At 34.7% G+C, this 23,984-nt stretch overlaps 5 protein-coding genes, 2 long non-coding RNA genes and 1 other non-coding gene across 19 annotated transcripts; 1 reads left to right on the top strand and 7 right to left on the bottom strand.

Annotated features, from left to right (window-relative positions):
• Window positions 1-2,726: 2,726 nt before the first annotated feature.
• Window positions 2,727-4,276, bottom strand: LOC147930273 (uncharacterized). The gene is made up of 2 exons (XM_087479860.1): window positions 3,616-4,276; window positions 2,727-2,980 (listed from the first exon to the last, which is right to left on the bottom strand). The coding sequence occupies exons 1-2, from the start codon at window positions 4,152-4,154 to the stop codon at window positions 2,827-2,829; spliced, it is 693 nt and encodes a 230-aa protein (XP_087335986.1). The 5' UTR covers window positions 4,155-4,276; the 3' UTR covers window positions 2,727-2,826.
• Window positions 4,277-7,419: 3,143 nt separating this feature from the next.
• Window positions 7,420-8,210, bottom strand: LOC104730895 (uncharacterized). The gene has a single exon (XM_010450134.3). The coding sequence runs from the start codon at window positions 7,912-7,914 to the stop codon at window positions 7,579-7,581; it is 336 nt and encodes a 111-aa protein (XP_010448436.1). The 5' UTR covers window positions 7,915-8,210; the 3' UTR covers window positions 7,420-7,578.
• Window positions 8,211-10,718: 2,508 nt separating this feature from the next.
• On the bottom strand, window positions 10,719-12,675 carry LOC104730893 (nudix hydrolase 10). Of its 4 annotated transcripts, none has more exons than XM_010450133.2 (8): window positions 12,307-12,675; window positions 12,157-12,222; window positions 11,882-12,019; window positions 11,619-11,696; window positions 11,482-11,532; window positions 11,352-11,386; window positions 11,159-11,272; window positions 10,719-11,077 (listed from the first exon to the last, which is right to left on the bottom strand). In XM_010450133.2, exons 1-8 carry the CDS (start codon window positions 12,475-12,477, stop codon window positions 10,993-10,995), a joined length of 738 nt encoding a protein of 245 aa, XP_010448435.1. In that variant the 5' UTR covers window positions 12,478-12,675; the 3' UTR covers window positions 10,719-10,992. The 4 variants fall into 4 exon arrangements, with proteins under 4 accessions (XP_010448435.1, XP_010448434.1, XP_010448433.1 ...); XM_010450132.2 differs by having other exon boundaries at window positions 11,164-11,272; window positions 11,619-11,681; window positions 12,307-12,641; XM_010450131.2 differs by having other exon boundaries at window positions 11,164-11,272; window positions 12,307-12,608.
• Window positions 12,676-13,229: 554 nt separating this feature from the next.
• LOC104730892 (uncharacterized) lies at window positions 13,230-15,941 on the top strand. 2 transcript variants are annotated; one of them, XR_015575425.1, is made up of 5 exons: window positions 13,230-13,497; window positions 13,814-14,025; window positions 14,383-14,638; window positions 14,754-14,821; window positions 15,587-15,941. It is a non-coding gene; the product is annotated as an uncharacterized LOC104730892 (long non-coding RNA). The 2 variants fall into 2 exon arrangements; XR_758530.3 differs by lacking the exon at window positions 15,587-15,941 and adding an exon at window positions 15,247-15,469.
• LOC104730891 (uncharacterized) lies at window positions 14,221-14,920 on the bottom strand. Its single transcript, XR_758529.2, has 2 exons — window positions 14,702-14,920; window positions 14,221-14,625 (listed from the first exon to the last, which is right to left on the bottom strand). It is a non-coding gene; the product is annotated as an uncharacterized LOC104730891 (long non-coding RNA).
• On the bottom strand, window positions 15,653-15,725 carry TRNAK-CUU (transfer RNA lysine (anticodon CUU)). The gene has a single exon. It is a non-coding gene; the product is annotated as a tRNA-Lys (tRNA).
• Window positions 15,942-16,227: 286 nt separating the features above from the next.
• On the bottom strand, window positions 16,228-19,322 carry LOC104730890 (zinc finger CCCH domain-containing protein 48). 3 transcript variants are annotated; one of them, XR_015574503.1, is made up of 10 exons: window positions 19,172-19,317; window positions 18,562-19,075; window positions 18,355-18,450; window positions 17,991-18,080; window positions 17,745-17,846; window positions 17,377-17,527; window positions 17,173-17,292; window positions 17,026-17,085; window positions 16,835-16,932; window positions 16,228-16,751 (listed from the first exon to the last, which is right to left on the bottom strand). XR_015574503.1 is itself a non-coding variant. In XM_010450130.2 (10 exons), the coding sequence occupies exons 2-10, from the start codon at window positions 19,012-19,014 to the stop codon at window positions 16,607-16,609; spliced, it is 1,311 nt and encodes a 436-aa protein (XP_010448432.1). In that variant the 5' UTR covers window positions 19,015-19,075; window positions 19,172-19,322; the 3' UTR covers window positions 16,228-16,606. The 3 variants fall into 3 exon arrangements, 1 of the variants encoding a protein (XP_010448432.1); XM_010450130.2 differs by having other exon boundaries at window positions 17,381-17,527; window positions 19,172-19,322; XR_015574504.1 differs by having other exon boundaries at window positions 18,562-19,317.
• A 62-nt stretch (window positions 19,323-19,384) lies between these two features.
• Window positions 19,385-23,859, bottom strand: LOC104730889 (ABC transporter B family member 28). Of its 6 annotated transcripts, none has more exons than XR_015574502.1 (16): window positions 23,132-23,621; window positions 22,780-22,967; window positions 22,663-22,686; window positions 22,457-22,558; window positions 22,223-22,313; window positions 22,016-22,116; window positions 21,875-21,925; window positions 21,674-21,802; window positions 21,310-21,372; window positions 20,938-21,217; window positions 20,648-20,801; window positions 20,479-20,568; window positions 20,253-20,387; window positions 20,112-20,168; window positions 19,970-20,026; window positions 19,385-19,754 (listed from the first exon to the last, which is right to left on the bottom strand). XR_015574502.1 is itself a non-coding variant. In XM_087478385.1 (16 exons), the coding sequence occupies exons 1-16, from the start codon at window positions 23,517-23,519 to the stop codon at window positions 19,518-19,520; spliced, it is 2,142 nt and encodes a 713-aa protein (XP_087334511.1). In that variant the 5' UTR covers window positions 23,520-23,621; the 3' UTR covers window positions 19,385-19,517. The 6 variants fall into 6 exon arrangements, 5 of the variants coding, with proteins under 5 accessions (XP_087334511.1, XP_087334512.1, XP_087334513.1 ...); XM_087478385.1 differs by having other exon boundaries at window positions 20,648-20,796; XM_087478386.1 differs by having other exon boundaries at window positions 20,648-20,796; window positions 22,780-22,963; window positions 23,132-23,594.
• Window positions 23,860-23,984: the final 125 nt, after the last annotated feature.

The following is a 23,984-nucleotide window of genomic DNA, read 5'->3' as shown; positions in this document are numbered from 1 at the left end:
TATTATTTAGGTTTACCGGTTTAAAAATTTAGGTTTACCAATTTAAATTGTTAAATTCAGAATATAACCCGTGATACAACATAGTACTGCTTGTTTATTTTACATAATCATAATTTAATCAACTCAATTAGATATGCCTAATATTCTAACTTGATGGTTTAAACAAAATAATGAACTGATGATTTACTAACAATTAATGATATAATTTTCAATTTTTATTAGTACACAAACTCATCCCGCTACATACTCAAACACAATCCTTGCTTAAATAAGACTTGCATGTTTTTCACAATCCAAATAACGATAAATGCAAAAAAAAATTACATTAATTTTATGTATTTTATGATGATTTAAAGCAAGTAAACTAAATAAATCAAACAAAGATGATAAGAAAATCGTAATTTTAATTAAAAAAAATGTTATTTATCAAACAAAATCTTTTTAATTGTGTTTGGTTATAAGGATAGTAAATAATTAATTGAAGATATTGTAATTAATTTAATTAGATATTGTAATTAGTCATTGATTGATTATTGAGATATTTTAGTAATTTTTGTTTAGTCCAAAATTTTGGTTTTAAATTTTAATTTAAAATTTAATGATAATGGCATTCCTTGTAAATAAGTAGCAACTCTAGGATTTATTTGCTAAATGCCTCCAAAAATGTATATATAGATTTTTAAGTTTCTATGCAACTTTTATTATGCGTGTATTATCTTAATATACGTGTTTTATCTAAAATTCCTCTATTTTGAAACGGATGGAGTATATGATTATTATAGATCCGCAATAAACAAGTACTAAATCATCTCGTTAGGATTTTCTTTTCCAGAACCATTTTTTTGGAATTTTAAAACACACATATTAGCAGCATATCAGTACTACTACCACATCATATATATCGCTGCCAAAAAAAAAACAGTACCACATCAAACGCTACTAATTACCTTTATACTTTGTACTAGATTATGACCCGTGCTAGAATACGGGTTGAAATCTATATTAACATTTTTGAAGTACATTTTGTGTTATGCCCTTTTAGTTTTGTTTATTTAAAAAGTTATTAACAACCAACCCCTAAAATTTTTCCAAAACTAACATTACTACAGATTTTGTTTCCTAAATATTTTACATTTCATTCCAACTAAATAAATAACAGCAATCAATATGGAAATAGAAATTATCATATATTTACCCACACATTCTGTTGTGTTTTGAAGATATTTTATATCTGAATCCTTCGCAAACAAAGAAAACAACAATTCGCACTACAAGAAAACAAGCCAATAGCGACTACACTATTAGTCATTATTTAGTCGCTAAAAGGTGTGTTACGACTAAACAGCGACTAAAACCAGTAGTCGCTAACCGAGAGTCGCTAAAAATTATAGTCGTAATTTTAGTCGCCAAATGGCGACTACATTACGACAATATTTTGTAGTCGTAAATGAGTCGTAAATTAGTCGTTATGTAGTCACTAAGTTAGTGATTAGTTTACGACTACATTAAGACTATTTGTATAGTCGTAAATGTAGTCGTCAATTAGTCACTAAATGTAGTGACTACTTTACGACTAATTTACGATTATGTGTTTAAATAATATTATATATAAATATTTATAAATATTTATATTATAAATATTTATTTTGATTTATCTTAAATTTTATATTTGAATTTTGTTTTACAAATTCTCTTTAATTGGATTTACATCTAATTCTTATATTTGAACAATTATAAAAATAACTACAATTAATATTACATAAACAAAACACATCTTAAGTATCATCATATTCATTACAACCCAAGTTCAAAAGATAACAAAAAGAAAGAAACATCATATACATTACAACCCCAAGTTCAAAAGATAACAAAAAGAAAAAACATTGATCAAGAAAACAACACGAAAGGCTTCTTCCAATCGTTTCCCAAGTTAGGCTTCGTCTGCTTGTATCCTTCTCAAATCTGGAATTGATCCCTGTTATATCACAATACCTTAAGGTTCTGTCAAGTTGAAAAAATGAAGGTACAAAGAAAAAGAAATGATCCCATTTGAAACCTATAACAACTTAGTTGTTATGCAGATGATTGTATAAGATGAGCTAGAAGTGAAGAGTACCTTAAGCAGATGTTGATGGAGTTGGAGTTGTCTCTTTAGCTGAATGGCTTGCAACAAACTTCTGAAACCGCAGATCACATTCCCTCAGAAAATCTTCCACGATGGAGAATTGGTCAATCTTGCCGTTCTGGACAGCAATAACTTTGGATTGCGCAGCAAGTTCTGCATCACGCCGCTGCAGTTGAGCAGCCTGTTCTTCATCATGCGCAGCAAGCCGCTCCAGTTGAGCAGCCTGTTCTTCTATCATGCGTTGAGCTTTCTTCAACTGTTCTTCGAGAGCCACAAAGGTAGATGAGCCACATGCTTGCTTATGCGTTCCATTGACAAGGCAGTCCTTGAGGCTTCCAACTCCATAAGGTGTTCCTCTTGAATCCTTCTCAGTGGACTTGAAAATAAGAGAAAAGTGGAGGTTAGAGGATGACAAATTAAACTCCAAGACTATAAATGTGTATTGGTTTTTTAAAAAAGTTACCTCCAGGAAAATTTCTGTATATTCTTCTGTTGTGAGGTCCCGTGGCCGTGATTCTCCATCTGACACAGCAAAAGACTCTGCCTCGAGCTGAGACAACCTCTCTTGAACAGTCTTCTCATATGTCCCTGCAATCTTTTCTGCCTTCCGATCAACATATGTACCATCAGGCTTTGTATGTGCCTTGATGGAAAGCTATGTGACATAAGGCTTATTGTGAGTGAAAAGAAGACATGTAAAGCTATGTGACATAAATCCTTACCGCGAACTCAATGAAGTATCTCTCTTGTTTGTCCCGCGGCACACATGTCCAGCTGTAGAAGGGACCTTCGAATTTGTTTAGAAGAATTTTAGTAATCTTCCGAACAAGTTTTGACCCTTTGTCACGAGTAAACCTCCAAAAGAAACAATACAAGAGGCATCAGTTAATGAGTCAAAAGAAACAATACGCATACGCACATTCACAAAAAAGTTTCTGCGGTTTGATGCATGAACAAAATCTATACTTCAATCAGTAAACATAAACATGAATCTCAATACACAAGCAATATATCATAATACACAAGCAATGAATACACAAACATGAATCTAAAGACACAATCCTAAAGACACAATAAACCAAACGAAATCATAATAAACTTACTCTCGTTATCATAATCACAATCCTAAAGACACAATAAACCAAACGAAATAAACATAAACCAAACGAAATAAACATGAATCTAAAGACACAATCCTAAAGACACAATAAACCAAACGAAATCATAATAAACGAAATAAACATGAATCTAAAGACACAATCCTAAAGACACAATCATAATCACAATCCTAAAGACACAATAAACCAAACGAAATAAACATAAACCAAACGAAATAAACATGAATCTAAAGACACAATCCTAAAGACACAATCATAATCACAATCCTAAAGACACAATAAACCAAACGAAATAAACATTGACCTACAGATTTCTCTTCTAACATTCACAAAACACCATTACAAATACATGATAAGAGAGAAAAATCATACCATTGGGTGTTCGGTAAGGGTGTGGGAGAGAGGACCGTGGTGAACTTATCCCGACCTGGCACCACAAGCAGGGCATTTAGAGCCCGAACCACGTCCTCCTGGAGCTCCGGCAACACCGTAGAAGTTTCTTCTTCGAAGTTGTTGCCTTGGGACGATGGATGCGATGGATGACTACGAGTCTGATGACTACGAGCCTGAGAGCGTTGAGCTGGAGAAGGCGGAGAGTCATCTTGAAGAGTTGCATGAGTCGCTGGATTGTAGTTAACTTCTACTGAAGGAGACCGGCATACTTGAGGTGGAGGTTGGCGAGTAACGGAGCCCTGAAATAGTTGTTGAGGCGGAGGATAGTCCCGGATCTGGGATTCCGTTGAATGTCGTGGCAAAATGGGTACTTCTTCAGGTGTCTGCTGCGTACGAGGAGCTTGGACTGCCGGCGTGAAGTCGTACTGACTGGGTAGATTAGTATGTCGTAGTCTTGACCCTCCGGGAATCTGAGAAAGATTACGATCAAGTTTTCTCTTTCTTCCTCGAGCAGGCATCGTGTGATGATTGAGACGAGAGACTGAGAAGAGAGATTGAGAAGAGAGAGTGTCGATTAAGAAGAGAGATTGAGAAGAGAGATTGAGAAGAGAGAGTGTCGATTGCGGCTTTAGGGTTTGTCTCGAATGAAAAGAGATAAGAAGAAGATTAGGGTTTTTTGTTTAAGAGAATGTTAATGGATTTGGGCCTAAATTGGGTAATTAACCTAGATTTGGGCCTAAATTAATGCAATAATCTTAAACAAAAAGAATTATAATTTATAATTAATAAGATTAAGAATTAATTTATAAGTTTAATATTAAGAAATAACTAAATTCAATAATTTCTAAGTTCAATAATTTCTAAATTCAATAATTTCTAAGATTAAGAATTAATATATAAGTTTAAGATTAGAGTTTATAATATATTATTCTATATATAATTTCTATCTTAATTATAATAATAATTAAAAGAATTTGTAATTATAATTTTTTTAAAAACAATAAATTAATTTTATTATTATAATTTCTATCTTAATTATAATAATAAATCTTCACATAAATTATTTTAGTACTTATTAATCCTTAATGAATATTGAAACAAAAAAAGAAATAAGGAAAAGATTCTATATATAACCTATATAGATGCTTTAAACAGAGCATATTCATAAGTCCAAATCCTATGCAAATATTGTTTGTGAATAAAAGTAAGAAAATGATAGGCTTCTTAAAACATATGTTTGTTTTCTTCTTCTACTTTCCCTTCTATATTGCCGACATGTTCTTTCGTATGACAGCTACTTAACGATCGTTTAAATGCATCGAACGGATGCATCATAATTCTTCTACCCGAGAGACATCTATTGTTCTTGCAAACACTACATGGACAGAAAAACTTACCGCCATTATTCTGAACTGTATCTTGGCTACTTCCAAACGAGAATTGGTCCAACCCCACTAATTCGAATTCTAATGAAAAATTTCCCGCCATTATATATATATATATTGTGTTTTTTTAAGAACTATATATATTTTTTTTTGGAGAAAATAAAAGTTTTTATAAAGTCAAAATTTTTTTTTTATCTACAATTTTTTTTTTTGGGGAAGGAAAGACAATTGTGTTGGAATGAGATGAAAAATGGATGCAATTTGTTTTTAAAGACTACACCTATGCCACTAATAGGCGACTACTCAATATCAGTTGGCCCCCACAGAAAAACACGTTTTTTAACTGTCTTTTATGACTATTTGGCGACTACGGGTGACTATTTAACGACTCGCCGAATGAGTCATAGAATAGTCGCTAAATTGACGACTATATTACGACTATCTAATGTGGTCGGTAAAGTAGTGACTGTTTGGCGACTAAATTACTGTAGTCACAATATAGTCGCAAAGTGATCACTATCTGGTCATTATTTTTGGCGACTACAAATGTAGTTGCTACTTGTAGTCGCTAATCGACTGTTTTCTTGTAGTGATCGATTCCCATTTTGTTTTTCAAAACCTGTGAGCTTTGATTTTTAATGTAAGAAAAACTTTGATTGACATTTCTTTAAATATTATAATTAACATATATAAATCTAATAAAAACGTTAAAAATACTATATAATGTGGTTATATAGTAGTCAGTAGATAAGTTATAAAGAGGACATGTTGGAATTAATAAAATATTATTAAATTTGTGTTAACACGAGTTAAATCCTCATTTAATTATTTATCAACACTACTAATATTAAATTTGACATAAAATCAAGTTACTTTAACTAAGATTGTGAAAAATAGTTAAATCATTAGAAAAATGTGACTTAATCACAGCATATAAATTACTTATTATGTATTTAGATCCCTTATTTTTTGTTATAATAACTAAAAATCAAAATAGAATCTCAAACACTAAACAAAAAAAGAAACTAAATATAACAAACAAATGGTCAGGAAGTGTATTGCGGGTTAAAAAATAATATAAATAGTTATCTGCACAACAATCAGAAAATTTAGTTATTTCTCTATTTACAAAATGTCCAATATTTAACAAATAGATACAACATAAATATAAATTATAATAAAAATTATATGCCCGCGGTGTACCGCGGGTTAAAATCTAGTTCTTTTTATTTCTATTATAATTTTAGAATAAAATACGATTCCGAAGATCACGATTAATGCTAGATTAGGACCTTAAAAACTTTTAAAATCAATCATATAAATTATATTTTATTCTAAAATTATAATATAAATAATATTTGCTCTAGCACGGTCCTAATCTAGCATTAAGGTTTAATTTTTAATTTCTGAATACGATCTCGAAGATCACGATTAATCTTGTTAAATTAGCGAGATTTGATTCCTTTTTTATGATTGAGAGTATATTTTTATCTTTTTTATAAATTTTTTTATTGATGTGGTTTATCAATAAGATCTGTGGAAAATAAATTGGTAGTATTGTGATTCTAGATATTTGGAACCATATACGTGATCTTCCGAAAATAAAGTTTGGAATATCTATAAACTATCAATTTGGAATAACCAGTTTAAAATTTTCGGTTACAATTAAGGTTTTATTTGTTACAATTAATATATGAATTAATTTATAACCTATAATATAATCTATTTGTAACCATTTATTAAAATTATAAAATCTACCAAAACAATGTTGTGTACTTCCGTTTTATTATATAAGAGATCATTATATGCACGTACAGTTACGTTGTTTAATCAGTATAACCAGATAGAAACAACGTAGGTTTCTTATGGAAGTTGAAATAATCTAAGATTTTAAGGCTGCCATGCCACTGATGATGCCTTATAAACGACCTTGGGGGTAGCAAAAAGATCGAACTCATCTCATCTGGAGAAGATACTCGTACTCAGGCGGCTTGTTCCTTTGTTCGGTCAGAGTGCTCTTTAATTTTTGCTTGTGTTGATCAAATCCAATTCATTTGCTAGGGATATTGCCAAAAACGTCACTATATAGAGGGTCATTTGCACTCTTACCTAGGTATGGGTGGTCCAGCTTTGTTGGCTGCACAAAATAAAATGAGAATCCATGCTGAGGCGACGGTTGATTTTTAGTTGTCATGTTTAGCTCTTTCTTTATAAATTGCCTTTGTCTGACTCTGTTTTTGAATTTCAGTACTCTGTTTTTATTTTTAAAAAATCTCTTGGCTTTTTCCGCCTTTACCAAGATAACAAAAGAAAGATTATCTGTATGGAAATGAGTTGAGTTGTTGTCCAATGGAAATGTATCTGTCTTTGTTTGTACCAAACATATAAAACAAAACAATTCACTAACAAAGATATGATACTATTCATTCAAAAACAAAAAACGTACAAATAAGACCCAAACAAGAAGAAGAAGAAAAACTAATAGAAACAGAGATATAGAGGGATCGATGTGATAATAATGTACATGAAACGACATGATCTTGAACTTGTGATGAACTTATTCAGGGAGGTTAATGTGAAGTTTAATGAGGAGACCCGGGAAGACATCATCCGGGTCATGGATATGCGGGTTACGCTCCACGATAAACGGGTCGCCGCACTTTTCGCTGATGCTGTGAAGCGTCTCACCTTCCCCTACTATGTATAACTCCTCACATGGCCTCTCCATCATTTGCTTCCCTCTCCAAACCTCACAGTTTCTTCCCCACCCCGCCGCTGCTCCGCTACCTCCTCCGTGGCTGTTTTTAACCGACCCCGCCAGTGTTAGGACCAGCAGTGCCACCAAACAGTAACTGGCGACTGTGTGTGACTTCGACACCATTACTCTTATCATAACTGTATGGAGGCTGAGAGAGCGAGAGATAGAGATAAATTGTGATGGCAAAACAAAAAAAAATGTGTTTTGTTCTTTCTCAGGCGTGAGGCTTGTGTTTATGTAACAAGAGAGAGAGAGAGAGAGAGAGAGAGAGAGAGAGAGAGAGATAGAGATTTTGTGATGGCTACACAAAAAAAATGTGTTTTGTTCTTTCTCAGGCGTGAGGCTTGTGTTTATGTAACAAGAGAGAGAGAGAGAGAGAGATAGAGATTTTGTGATGGCTACACAAACAAAATGTGTTTTGTTCTTTCTCAATCGCGAGGGCTTGTGTTTATATACCCATATGATTATAAACGAAACGCCATATATTTTTCTATATACGTGGTGTAGTACTAATAAGCAATCACTATCACCACCACTCGTCAATTAAACTAATTCCGCCATTTTGGTCAATTAAATTAAAACATGTTATTTAGCAAAAGTAACTTTCGGATTCGCCTCGTGTTAATACATGGACCGTTAGATCTAAATCAAAATCCTTATATTTGGAAATCGCGCACCGTCCCATTACGTGAGGAGAGACTATGAAATATATGGATAGACTCATGAAATATGAAATATATATACTATGAAAAAAAAAAGACTATAAAATATACATATCACTCCTAAGTCCTAACTAAATAGAAAAATTCACCAACAAGTCTCTTCTAATATAGGCTTTGGAATCCTTTATATCGTCACAATAGTTAACCAAGGCTAGTTAGTGATTTTGATTAATGGGAACTCGACTGTTCGCATATCACCAATTTGGCTTCCGAAAATGATATTTTCTAATTTTTGATGACTCATGAAAATAATTGGTTTATACTGTTTGCATGTGTTGTATCTTTCTCTTAAGTATAAAAGACATATTTGTAACAATCAATCTTGTTATTGTACTTTTTGGTGAAAAATAACAGCACACAAAACAAAACAAAACCGAAAAGGCAAAAGACTAGACTTCTAGATCAGCAAAATACAATGAACCTTGATTACAAAGTTTTGCTCAAGGGTGTTCAATTTGGATAAACAAATATAATGTGAACTGAACTATGTTATATTTTAGTTCATTTAAGATCAAGTAAATCTGAAAATTTCTATATCCGAAAAATCTGAATTCGTATTAAACAAAGAGATTGAAAAATCTGATCAAAACTTATTTTTTCTTAAAGACACACGAATATATTAGACTTTTTTTTTACATAAAGAAGAATATATTTTGTGGTAACCTGAACTTGATCTTAAATGGAAACTATACCAAACAATTTTGTTTTAGTTGTTAGATTTTTCATAAAATAAATTTGAGGAAGTCTAAATCTTAAATTCATGTGCAACAGTCCTAGTTTTGCTTATTATATATATTCCAAGGGCTGTTGAAGGAGAGAAGAAAATAACTCAAAAGTCACATTTTGTTACAAAAACTTTCAGATCTTTTTTTTTTTAATATTAATCATAAGAAAAGTATATGTTGTCTTAGCAGAAATCATCAGAAAAAAAAATATACTACAAATATATATACAAGACAGTTTCTTCTCAAGAAAAAGAAAAAAAAAAAAAGGAAAAAGAAAAACATACTCTAGGAGGTCGGCAGTGTGGAAATACTTTCGGTTATAACTTAGTAGTATATCAGACGTAAATCGTAATGCGTATGATGAATTGAATAGACACAGCAAACACACGTACATGTGGGACACATCGGCCTCTTGTTCGTGTAACTAGCGCCGTATAGTTCCTAAGGTGTTGTGCTTGTGACTTCTGGAATTTCTTTAATTTGTACTAAAATAAACTATTAAAAAATCTAAGAAAGGAAAACAACAAAAATTATAAGATATCTTATTGTCTATTTTTCCTTAATGGGTCGGCCGACATATGACATTGACAAATAAGATACCATATGTAATAAGAAAAATAAGAAAATCAGACCACTCTCTAACTAATTGGATATAACTGAAATAAGGGATGATAGGAATTAAATATGCTTTGGAAAATAGGGCGTTATAGTGGTTGATGATTCATTATGTGGATTCTATTTGCATTGCCACCATAAATGTCTCACGTATTTTTCTATGAATCTTACGTTTCGATTTGAAATTTATGAGCCTATTTGTTGTGACATAGACTTATGGTTTTTGACCCCAAAAAAAAAAGACTTATGGTTTAGATGGTGTATCTCACTTGTAAGTTATGGTTTAGATTTGTGTTTATTATAAGTTATAAAATTCTTCGTTACAATAAATAGATAGTAGAATGTCACTTTGTCATGATAGTTTTTAGATTTATATATAAGTAGAAATATATTTTGGATTTTGGAATGCCATTGTACTGATATTTTATATGTGGTTAAATTCTACTTGATGGTCTCGAGTTTAAGCAAGAAAAGAAAAGGCATATCTGTTTTATATGACAATATCTCAACTATTTCCACAAAAATAATTGGTTCAAGACAAAACACATCAACATCAAAACTTTCAGTTGTTGAAAAAAAATGAATGATGATAATGAAACTATCAAAATGAATGTACCCAAACTATTAAAATAGATGCCAGACATATCGATATCTCTGTCTGTATACATCAACATCCCAAGAGTTGAAAATGGAACGTTAAAGAAAAATGGATGGAGTCATGAAGACAATGATTCATTTGAGTACAATCAAATATTTAAATTCGAATACATTTGGTATTTACTTATTTATTGCTTAGTGGATTTGATGTGGTGTATAATGTAGTTGTGATTGTATGTTAATGGGTGTGTAATTGTATTGAGCTTTTCAAATCATCAAATTAAAAACAATATCTTCACAGTGTATATTTCCTCATCACGAGCTCCCTCTCTTCTTACAATGTGTTTATGCTTGCTATATTAATTGTACTTGGCTCAGAAAATGGTCTCTTAATAATCATAATGATTGAACTTTTATGTTCTAGTTAGAAGAAGTTAATTAAGAAATATGATTGTTCATATCTTCTTGTTTATTTGAGTAGAGATAACCTAACTTGTCGTCAAAGAAAGATGTAATACGTTTTGTGGAAAAACCAGTGTATCTCTTTTCCATTTTCATTGAGCAAATGAGGTGAATAGCTTTGAAGAGATCGTGCTTTTGTGTGATAGGCTGACAGGCAGAGTCCTCGAACCGCATCCACTGCGCACATTCAAGAAAAAGAATTGGGAAAGATTGCAACAAAATAATGTTTTCAGATTTAGAATAAGAAGTAGAGGTTACTTTACTTGAGCTGCTTCGATCTCTAAATCCTGCTTTTGAATATCGAAGGACGTAGGTCGCAAGAGACAAACGAAGAACAAATCTGATTTGGCAAAAAATGACTCATGGGTTTGACTGCAAACATAAGGCTAGATATATTAGAATGTGCAAGAATCAAGATTCAATAAAGCAGAGGATGTGTGATGATCCGTACCAGAAAGCTAGAATTTCCAAAAACTCTGTGTCGATCTGAATATATATATATATATATATAGATTGAAACATTAGGTTTTGTATATTAATGATATACATATTCACATATAAAGATGTTTTAGTCTGCTTACGCCTGTTTCTTCTTTCACTTCTCTAATGGCTGCCGCGAAAATATCCTCACCCTATACGCAAAATAAAAGATATATAGGTGAAAAATGAAATCTTCAAAAAAAAATGTACGAAGGGAATGAAAACTTATAACGCACACCTCGTCAACAACTCCTGTTGGGATTTTCCAGACACCTGTTCCGCATAATGTACCGTATTTTTCCTGCACAACAAGAATCTGCCTCTAGTTTTTTTAATTTACGATGCAAGATGATCAACTCATGTTGACAGCAACACACTTAGTTTTGTATGCTAAAATTATGTCTTTACGTTTTAAGTTTGCATGCTGATATATGATGATTAATTAGTATATTATAACTTGGAAATGTAAATAAATAATGGTGTTCTAACTCCTAAGTATACCTCCTTGTTCTGGTTCAAGACAACAGCACCAACACGAACTCGATGAGAAGCATTCAAAGGAATAGTACTCTCGGCTTCGGGAATCCAGTAAACTAGCATCAGATAAGTTGGCTCAGCGTGGTGGTACCGGAAACCTTCCTACACAAATTATCATAGCACCAAAAACTCAAGACCCAACACAACAAGCTCTCTGGAGCCCCATCTCAAACTAACAGCTGGTAATATATAAGAATTCCGTAACATAAGCTGATAATAGTACAAGACTTAGGCATCACCTTAACCGCGGGTTCCACAAGGTTTACATGTGAGAGAGGCAAGTTTAACCATACTCCCTTTTTACCCTGAATAAAAGAATAGTTTTAGAGAATCAAACGCTCACTCAAGAAGAGAGATCGATGCATGTGATCGCATGCACCAGCACAAACCTGTAAACGCCACTGCGCGAATGAGTATTTTAGCGCTGCAACGAAAGACTTATTATCCATAGGAGTTTTCATCTCCACAATCACTCCTCCGTAGTCATCATCCACAAACGGAAGTACCTCACAGATCTTTTGTTCTTCTCCATTAATAAGAGAAGCATCTTGGTCGGACATGCTTCAAAATCTAAGAAGTTGGTCGAAGATAGGATGATTTTTTAGTATTTCAACTATAGGAGATCAAGATGGAGATAAAAAAGAGAGTGTGGTTTCAACAAAGCAAATGATTTCAAAATGAGAACAATCACGAGGCGGTAATGGTGAAAGTCAAGTGCTTATATAAGTAAATTTAGAATATTAAGACATTTACTAGCTAGCTACATATAGTGGGGTGGGTCATAAATCATAAGGAATAGTTAATGATGGCCTTCACATTAACCCGACGCGATCCTTCGGTGGAATGACGCAGTCCCACACGTCACTTTTAACGCAAAATAATATATGCATACGTAACACACCCTAATTAGAATATAAACTAGGTTCGAACCCGCGGTCGGGGGTCAAATGTTTTATAATTTTGAAATTTTGAAATTTTGGACTTTTATGTTTATTACTAAGAAAAATTTATTTTGCAATTATTTAATAACTATTTAACAAAATTATAATAAATTTTAGTTATAGTATGAGTATAACTTAAAAAATTTTATTATTTTGAATATAATTAAAATCTTTTAACTAATTTGTATGTTTTTTTTTTTTTTTGGTGATACATTAAATTGTTTGGTGTTTATAATTAATAATTAACATATAGTGTAAAGTTTTGTTTCTGTATTTCATTTTGGAAGTATATTTTGGGATATTGTACAAATCATTTGTAAAACATTTGTAATAATCTTATAAATAATATAGACATTTGGACCAAAAAAAATAAAAAGGCCCAACTAAAATAATAAAAAGACACTTGACTTTGTTGTGCTTCTTCGGGAGTCTATCTGATTTTTTTAACCTTCTTCCTTCTTTTTTTTTATCAACGCAGCTCTTGCTTCTTCGGGTTAGATCCCGATTGAAACCCTATAATTCTCACCTCCGCGATTTCTATATTCGATTGCTTATTGATATACTTTGAAGATTTCAATCGGATGTTTTGCAAACCCAGTAAATGAGTTAGTTGAATCCAATCTCGGATCTTGTTGGTTGGTAAGTTCTTGATTTTAAACTCTCTCAATTCGGTCTTCTTAATAATTGAATTATTTAATACTTCCAAACATAGAAACATATTTGTACATCTTTCGCTTTCAACTGTTGTTCAATTCGTAAGGAGGCTTAGTTCAAAGTTATTGTTAATTTTTAGTCCAGAGGGTAATATCGAAAGATTCAATTCACTGTATTATTCTCTTGAAGCGAATAACAAAGATACATATATTATCCTCTGATCTTAAATTCTGATTTTAGCGACTGTAATTTGAAATTTTTTGTTATAAGATTATCTAACATCTTAATCATTCAATTCCAGGTATTTCCTTATGTAATAAAAGTATAATCATTCAAAACAAAAGCAAGATAAGTTCGATTTTGATTTCCTTTACATAAATTACAAATTTCTGTAGACTTCCTCATACACTAACATATGTTCTTTCCATGTTTACAACTCTTGTGTAGATAGATGGACTTATAACATCAACAATTACAGTCAACTAAAAGCAAACACAGATGACGTCTTACACGGTTAGTAACATGACTCTCTTTTTTTGCCATTCTTTTCTAAATTAGACTTTCGCGGAATTGTCATGTGTTTACAAAGAACGAAAACAAAACCAAAACCAGTTTTAAATAAATCAAAACAGCATTAACATGTTTTAAACCATCTATGCTCTTTTCATATATTAGTATAATACTAAATATAAACCAAATTTCTTCAAATACGATCCAAACAAAACATCTCCAAAACGTTTAACGAATAGAATATTGGCAATTACAATTTGACCAACAATATTTGAAAATATGTCATTGAATTAGCACATTACTTTAAATAGGTGGCTGCTTAATATATAAAAACTCACCAATCAAATTGTTCTCATTCAGGTTGCCGGACAGGACAGAAACAAATGGGGAGAGGGTTAAATACGGATCATCAGACAAAGAATCTATCCTACTGACAATGGTTTGAGTGATGAAAGACATTTTGAAACGATGGTTCGTTGGCTTGAATTGACCAGTGGCGATACTCAAACCAAAGTTCTCGACAGTTTTCCATTGCCCAGCGACGACCTTGTTTTCAAAACGATTGATCTAATCTTCTTTGACCGAAGCGTGAATCTTCGTTCCCTGATTAAAGAAGGTATAACACATTTTAGTTGCATTATTACATAATATATTAAATTAATTGAAGAGAGACACCTACTTGGACATCTGAGAGCACCATATCGAATGTTTCACCAAACCTTGTTGAATAGGTCTTCCATGAATGAAGAACCCTCACTTGCACCTTCCAAGAAGTCTTGTAAGTCTTCACCTCTCGGAGGTAAGCGTAAGATGCAGCTATTGGTTTCTTGTTCTAATGACTTGTATGCTTGAGAGATGATTGTTGCTGATTGTCGCTTGATGAGTTATGAATGTGTTTGATTATTTATAGTGGTCTAGTAGTTTAGGGTATCGTATAGGATTGGTTTTGATTGGGTCGTTGATGATTGCGAGATTTTTGGTTATGATTAGGATTAAATTATGAATCTGATTGAATTTTCAATCAATGTTGATTGATACTCTGGCAATTGAAAATGATGTAGAGAGATTTGAGGGCGAGATTGATTGAGTTAATATTGTGTGAATAGTTACCAAAAATTCCTTTGGAATATTCTTCAGATTGATTGTCGAGCCTAATAATTTTGGGCTAATAGACAATTAAAAAATTCTTTGCAACGCTAATATGGCCTTTTTAGTATTAAACAGGCCCAATAAAGGATGAAACCGGGTTATTGTTAAAAACATGCGGATCCTTAGTTGTTTGGGTCGGATTTTTTTTTTAAAGATTTCGAACACATTTACCCTGTTCAATTTATCAAATCGTGTTCCCTTTTAATGTATTCAGTGGCAATTGCTGTAAATACTTTGAGGATTTCAGGCATTTTTTAAAATGTACTCCTCTTTTAATTATAAGAAGATACTTCGATCATGTAATTTCATGTCGTATATAGTAATTTACTAATTTTCATGTTTGACGGTATATTCTTAAGAGAATAGCCTAAACGGAATCATATTGGCATGTTGTTGACTTGTGACATGAAACCAGTGGGAAGATGCAAGAAGGCCAGAAACATGAAGCTCATTAGAATAGGAGAGGCCAAAAAATAAAAATCGCCCACCGTGGGGCTCGAACCCACGACCACAAGGTTAAGAGCCTTGCGCTCTACCAACTGAGCTAGACGGGCTTTCTGTTAGGTCTCCACATATATTATATTAGTACCGTAAATATCCCCACGTCTCATTCTATGTTGACTAATTCAACTGACTTTGGTCACTAGCCATTTGTATATGTTAAAACCGGCCATGTTTCTATCTCAACAATTCTTGGACAGACCTATAAATATTTCTTGCTCAACCTGTGAAATTACACAGACAAATATTGCCAAACCAACAAAAACAAATGAAGGCCAACCTTTCTATATACCCGTTTGGATCTGTACCTAGCAAGCTATATGCACTTGTCATCTGTGTCTTGTGCTGCTGGCAAGCCATAAGCTCGATATGAAGCCGCTCGATACATACAGGTTTGGTTTCTCTCAAGAGGAAGTGGGGAAACCCCATTGCTCATGGAAGTGGTGCTATCAAGGTTAGTAAGATGCTTTTGGAAACTCAGTTAATACATTATTGTGGATATTCTCCTGCACACATTCAACTCTGACTATAATCTGGATATAGTATGGAATTCTCTTCATGATAAATCTCTTTTATTACTCTCAAACACGATCACAAATATATATGCAATAAATTACAAGACAAAGAGTGTTGACCAATGAGGGACAAAACTTCTTATGCCTAAGAACTGTAACCAACGTGTCAGTTCCATACGCGTTGGTGGAACTGACTAGACGGACCATGTCTCTGCTTGGACATCAAACCAATATAATAGTTGATACAATCAGTCATTCATAATCTGTCTTCCCTGCAGATAGTTAATAGAGCCTGAGAGCCAGATGCCTTGATGCTATTGACGAGCTCTCAGTAGAACAAAACAAACAGGAAGAACTCTTGCCACTCGGCGAAGAAGAGATTTTGACAATGATGAGGAACTAGGGCTCTGTTTGGAGCCTCAAGACAAAATGACAGTTGGTTCCGTTGACCACTTCCATACTTTAACTTGACCACTTCCATCGCCAGTGAAAAATATGCCCCCGGGGCCTATCTGGATCGACCGAATCTCTTGCTTTGCCAAAATTTTGCCCCTTTCCGTAAACCTTACACAAGAACAAAGAACTAAGCTTTTGAAAGTAAAAGATAACTGTAGACTCATGAAACAAACAGCATTAGAAGGACTTACGATGGCAAGTCATACAGGTGCAATGAATTGTCATTGCACGAACATAACAGTACTGGCTTGGCTTCTGCATCATGGACGCCACAGAGAGCTAACACGCCCTAAATCCAAATAGCCATTGAGAACTCGTTAATTACATATAGATTGAACCAAAAGAGAAGATAACATTTCACTAAAAACGCAAAGAACTGTACATATTCTTCTTTGTGAGTATATGTCACTTCTAAGTTTCCACCTTCAGTAGCAGCCCATATCTACAGCGGAAACAAAAAACAGCGAATAATGTCATATTTAGGAATTGAGCCAGGTCAGATAAAATATCTAGCGAGTTGAAAACGAACCTTGACAGTGTTGTCCAATGAACATGACAGAAGAAATTGATCCCAGCAAATGAGAGACATGACAACTGAAGTATGCTCTGTAAGCGTTTGTATACACTGCAGATTATCTAGGCTCCAAACCTGTTAAAACAGATAAGGCAGACCAATTAGCTCAAAAATATTAACAAAAAATGGGGTTTTAATTCACGAATGAATAGGCACTACTTGCTTTTATAACATTGTCCATGGCACCAGAATAGAGTCTGTTTGCTCCAACATATAAAGAAACAACTGCAAGGGTGTGGCCCTTTAGTGATGCAGCTGGATCAAAACAGCTAGTGGTACTATTGTATTTCCAAACTAAAATAGAGCCATCCTGCACAGACAGTGATATATCCTTGTAAGAAGACTATTTAACCTAACCAAAATCCAATAGAACAGTAGATTTCTATAATAGAGGTGTGTTTTCCTAGAGACGAAACAAAGGTACACTTAATGATAATTCAGGTGGGGAAAAAAAAAGTATACACATGACGCTAAAGCACAATTCTACTCCAAGGCCTTAAGAGAAGAAGAAGTTTCAAAGTATTTACTTGTGTGCCAGCGAACAACAGATCAGTACCAACAACCAGTGAATATACTTGGCCAACAGGTCCAGTGAGACTCAGGTCTGCATTGCTTTGGATATTCCACGCCTGCATTTATATATATGGATCAAAAATCTATGTCCGTAATAGTAATAAACTCAACAGGATAGGGACAACAAAAGTGATTCTCAGTATACATGGAAAGATTTAACAGTTAAGGAACCATGCAAATAAATCAAACTCTAAACTTACCTTAACAAGATTTGGCATGCCAAGCAATAGCCAGGGGCCTTCACTAATCATGCAGCCAACTTCCCCACCAAGATTGAGTAAACCTGTACACTATATCATAGGAAAACAATACTAGAGCAATAAGCACGTTAAAAAAAAAGTCAACCTAAACATTTGTTTATCAAGATAGTGTTTTAAGTTCACTAAATAAACAACATAAACAGGGGGTTATGCAGAGTGATAGGCTAAAATGGCATATCTTGGTCGGGTAGTAACTAAGCAATAACAAGTATCTAATAGAATGTTTTAAACAACAGCTATGGAAGGAAACTCAATCAAAGAACAACAAAAGATGCGATATGAATAATTAGCGGCAAATGAAAACCTGTCCTGAAGCACAATCCCATATCCGCACAGTTTCATCTTTACTCGCAGTGTAAAGCTTATCGGATCCAGACGGCAAAGCAATCCCAGTGACAACCTACTCAAAGAAAACAGAACAAAAAAAAACACCATCAACATCGCCACACCAACAAGCACAAGAGTACAGCACCACTAAATTATAAGAAGAACGCCAATAACTTCGTCCTACCTTCTGATGCCCATCTAGCTGAGTCAACAATGAGAAACCATCCCCTTTGCTCCAACAATGCAAGTATCTACATTTATCACCGTAAGGACAATTCCCATCAACCCAAAACTTGCAAAGCTTCTCCGTCTTAGTCACAGTTCTTCTGTTCCCACCAAATCTCTCCCAGGTCTTATTAGCACTCCCGCTGAACCCAGGCCCTCTCCGATGACTCGGACCCGCAAAACCAGATTCATCAGCGACCCTTTTGTTCGTAGACGAAGACGAAGTTGCGACAGGACCAGGACCCGGCAATTCTCTATGCAGGTACGGGCAAGGGTAGCGATTGCACCGTCCAGCTCGCCAGTGGAAACAAACCTTCTGATTCGAGTCCGTCTTGGGACGATTCGAGTTGCCACCACCGCCGCCTAGTCTATGAAAGACTCTCTTGTTTCCTCCGTTCATATCTAAATCCATCGAATTGGATTGGATTCTCTAAATTAGACTCAGAAGTTAGAACACTCGGAATTGGATTATCCTGTAAACGTTGCAACGGATCATTACTGTTCAAATTACCAAATCCGATCATTAAAAAGACAAGCGCGAAAATCGAATGAAACCCTAACTAGATTACCTCTGTGAATCTCTCACAAAGGATGTTTCTTTTGATGAATCAAAAATTGGAAAAGAGATTGAAAGAAGCGAAGCAGCTTCGGATTTTTTTTAATCTTCGGACCTTCTTTGGAGAAGATGATAGAAGAAGTGAAATAATATAAGATCAGTCCACGTCAGCTTCACATCGATGGTTGTTAAATTTCGAAATGTCAAAATCATAATTACTATTATCTTTTGTGGGTAAAGTTGTAGATTGGATAACACAGGAACCAGTATTTATTTGTTGTAGAGTCATTTGTTACAAGTTACATTTATGTTGTAATAATCTACACTCTTGTATAAGGAAACTCTAGGAGTAATCAAAATTACTCAAAGGCTAGCCTCTGAGTGCCAACAAGTGAAGCATATGATCCATTTTGCGCCACCAATTCAGAATGTGTTCCTAGCTCTATGATCTTCCCATCAGAGCATACTGCAATCTGATGTGCGCTCTGGACTGTGCTCAATCTGTGAGCGATCACTAGTGTTGTCCTGTCTTTCATCAGGCGGTTCAACGCACTTTGGACTAAGCGTTCGCTCACTGCATCAAGCGCACTTGTGGCCTGCAACAAGAAAGCAAGAGAGAATGAGTAGAGCCGTACAACTAGATGAGTGCTTAAAAGTAATTCGCTCTTTCTGCGTTTCTAGGATTGCATTAGAAATGGTTCTGAATGTAGCATGGAACACTGTTTGTGTTTTTGAATGAATATGCGTCTAGGCTTTTAGCAAAGCAAAAAATTACATCAATGGAAATACTATTAAAATAAGAGTCTCTCACCTCATCGAGAATCAAGATGGGGGCATTCTTCAGCAGAGATCTAGCTATGGCAACTCTCTGACACGTTGATAAACAAGCTTTTCAAGCGGTAGCAAAAGACTATAAGCAATCAAAAAACACGTAGCTCTTAATGTTTTTATACCTGTCTTTGTCCTCCACTAAGCAAGCCTCCTCTTTCACCAACCAGTGTATCGTAGCCCTATACACAAACACCAGTATTGCTCAGAAGAACTCAAGTACATTTGCCAGGAAGAACAGGTGAGTTGTTGCACACGAGGCGAACCTGAGGAAGTGAGATTATGAAGTCATGAGCGTTGGCAGCTTTGGCTGCCTTAATGATGTCGTCCTTGGACACATGAGCATTGGGGAGACCATATGCAATATTTTCGGCCACGGAGAGAGAAAAGAGAACAGGTTCCTGAATCACACATAAATATAACCTTTTAAAAAAGAGAAAAAAAAACAAATAATGCTACCATGCCTGACCCATAGACGTTATGTATACAGACCTGATTCACAATTGAAACAACCCTAGCCCATTCACTCTTGTCAAACATCCTCACATCCTCTCCACCCACAGTAATGCGTCCTTGTGTTGGCTGCGAGAATTGGAAAATTCAACATATAAGCATGATGTAATAGTGGCTTTGAACTTTAGTCTTAATCTCATAAATTAACCTCATAAAAGCGTGCCAATAACTGTACAACAGTACTTTTTCCCGCACCACTAGAGCCAACAAGAGCAGTTACGGTACCAGAATTCAACGTCAAACTGAGCCCATCAAGAACTTTCACGTCGGGTCGTAGAGGATAAGCAAAATGTACATCTACACTAGACAAAATAGAACATGGAAAAAGCCATGATTAGAAATGGTAAAATCTACAGCTAACCTTAAAAAGTTTAAGAGGGGCAGGGGACTCTTGAAGTAAGATAATACTGTATGAGGTTTTTCTTGGTCTGATTTTACCTTCAAGACAGACATCTCCTGCCCATGTTAGGGTACGTAGATTGTTAGTTGATTTCAGGTCTGACATGTAGTAATTATCGAGGTGACGGACATTCACATTTGGGCCAGAAGACAAAAACAATCTAAGGTTTTCATCTTGGACTTTCTTTGTATGTATATCTCTTTCTAACCCGTAGGCAAGAGCCTCATCAATATCAACCGCGTTTAAAATGGAATTGATCCTGTCAACAGCAGCAAAAGTCCCACGTAGATCTCCAAACGTGTTTACAAGCCCTTGGACCTGGAAAACAGAATACTGATTATTGTAAACCAACCAAATGACAAGTATGGCATATGGATAACGGTAAATGCTGTGTAGATAGAGGTACTAACAGCAAATGTCAGAGTAAATGTGTATCCAATGAAAGAAACAACTGTTCCAACAGCGAGTTCACCCTGCGTAGGAGAAAATTTCAAGAATAAGAACCAAGAAATATGAAGTGACATAAGAAACTACACAAAAGATAGATACGAGAGATTAATTCTTTAGCTTTGATGATTTAAATTTTAAGAAGTTAGTAACTTTACGCTAGCTTATAACATCTATAATCATTCCAGAATGACAAGTAACACAAACTTCTGTTAAAGAAATTCATCAGACCATGTTTTCTCTCTAAGTGTTACTTGCAAGAAGCTTTATTTCAAGTTCAGTGATCAAAATGGTAATCACAAAGTCTTACAGGCTGGCATATCTTACCGTCTTCACCTTACTTCCCCCAAGACAGTAAAGAGCCAACAGTGATATATAAACAGCAACTCTTGTTATAGATTCATTTATCGATTTAAAAGTACCAAGCTTTAAGCCGCTACGCTGGAAAGCAAGAATCTGTATACCAAACAGGAGGTTAGAATAATATATCATGGAACAGTTCGAAAAGTAAGAATTCTGAAATTAGACCTGGCTACCGAGGAGAGACATCTGACGTTTTTCACCACTGAATGATCTTACCTATAAAGAGAGACAAATTACTTTGTGTCTTCAAAGGCAAAATTAACGCTTCTATAGTTAAGATAATCTGCCTAAATCATAAGAACTCACAGTTCGGATTGCAGAAAACGTTTCTGATACACAATCAGACATGGTTGCTTGGGCTAATCCATGTGCTTTATAAACCGGAGCAGTCGACCTCTTGTATACAGCTTTTGAGATTTGACCGAGTGAGCAGATGTAAAGGTAAGCAAAATGACCAAAGTGATTACCATAAAGAAAAGGTCTAGAAGAAACGATAGGACATAGAGGATTTACCAACTAAAACTGAAACAGCAAGCATCAATAGACCAAGCACAGGTGCTAGTTGAGGAGAAAGAGTAAAAAGAATGCAGATTGTTCCAAAAACCTACAAAAGGGATAATACATTAGTCATAAGAACTAGCATTCCTATGCAAAAAAAATATACACTCTGTCATTTACAGAACTCCAAAAATAGCATCAGACACAAACACACAGATCTCACATTTGCATAGTAAAGAAATGGCTTGCCTCAGAAAATGCCCTAAACCCACGATCACGGGAGATGTTATCATTCACAAGACTATTCAGAGCACCAAGATCAGACGTGAGCAGTCCCGTCAGCTCTCCTACCTAAAAAAACACATGACCTCAATACAACATAAATGGCTAGAAAGGTTTGTGCCAAAATGTCCCAGACATGAACAACCCAAGAGAAAAAAAAAAAGAACACAGACCTTATATTTGTCGAAAAACTCTGCCTGCAAATATATAAAAGACACACATCAAAGATATATTCCAATGGTAAACAAGAACATCCAAAACAAACATTGATCATAGAAAACAAAGCATACCTTCTGGATCAAAACCCTTCTAAAAATCTGAGCTCTTAAGGTAGCCATAACGTTTTCCCAGATAGCATTCATGTTGGTGACAAAAGCAATAGTAAAGATGGGTTCCAACGAGTACAAAACAGCTATTTTGCTCAGCAACCGCCATAAAGGGTCCGGTCTCGCCCCAATCAATACTTCAAAGAATCTACCTACAACCAAAGATAATATCCACTAACTCAAACCACAACACTTCAATGCATCATACCCAAATTTTAAACCTAAACTGAAACCAAAGAAACAGTAAAGAGAGACTACAATTACAATTACAAAATCGCTAAAAAGGTGTAAGAGTGAAGTGAAAGAAATCGATTACCAGAAAAGATAGGCATAGAGAGAGTACAAGTGCTGCAGCCAACGAGAGTCAATAAGCAAACAACGAGTCTAAGCTTGTGCTTATCCAACAAGCTCCACACAAGACCCCAGCTGATTAAATCTTTCGATACAGTCTCAGATTTGGATTCTTCAATCTTTGGGTCTGGTTCTTCTACAATAGGTGGCGCTCCAGTGACATAGGCCCGGGTCAATCCATTGGATTTTGCTCTCAACAAAGGACGGAACTGGACGGTTGAACTAGGTAAGTTGCGGAAGGAAAGAAACGGTTTTGGTCCACATGTTCTAAGGACAGACGCTTGGCAACGTCTACGAGCGACGACGACTCGAGTAGAACCGTGGTGGAAGAGGAGTGTGGTTGCAGACGCCATTGATATCGAAACCACAACGAGCTTCGTCGCGACTGTAGTAGAGCAATTTTAGATAAATTAAAATAAATAAAATAAGCGCCGTCTGAATTTAACTTTCCTCTTAATAAAAAGCCACGTGGATTGAACATTGTTGAACATGTAATAGTGTAAAAGTAGTAACGTATCCTCCCTCTTCTTCCTCTTTTGGCATCATCATCACATAGTAACGTATCTACACAATTGGGGATGATGGGTTTTGTGAATCTGAATGATCCAAGTAGTTTATTCATGAATCATGATCATCTACCAAACAATTATCATGATAACTTTAGTGTTGTCAATCCAAATTCATCATCATGTCTCTCAATATTGAGAGATCCAAATAGTGTATTTGGAACTTTAGCTATTGTACTGAGAGATTCAAATAGTAGTATATTGTACTACTTAACCCAAGTGGCTCTCAGTTTCTTTTGCTATTTTAAAGAA

Source organism: Camelina sativa, chromosome 12 (genome assembly GCF_030686135.1).
Source record: "Camelina sativa cultivar CO46 ecotype springtype chromosome 12, ASM3068613v1".
In the NCBI taxonomy this organism is placed as follows: Eukaryota; Viridiplantae; Streptophyta; class Magnoliopsida; order Brassicales; family Brassicaceae; genus Camelina; species Camelina sativa.
Note: the sequence above shows the minus strand (reverse complement) of the source record. Positions and strands in the feature narration are given on the sequence as shown.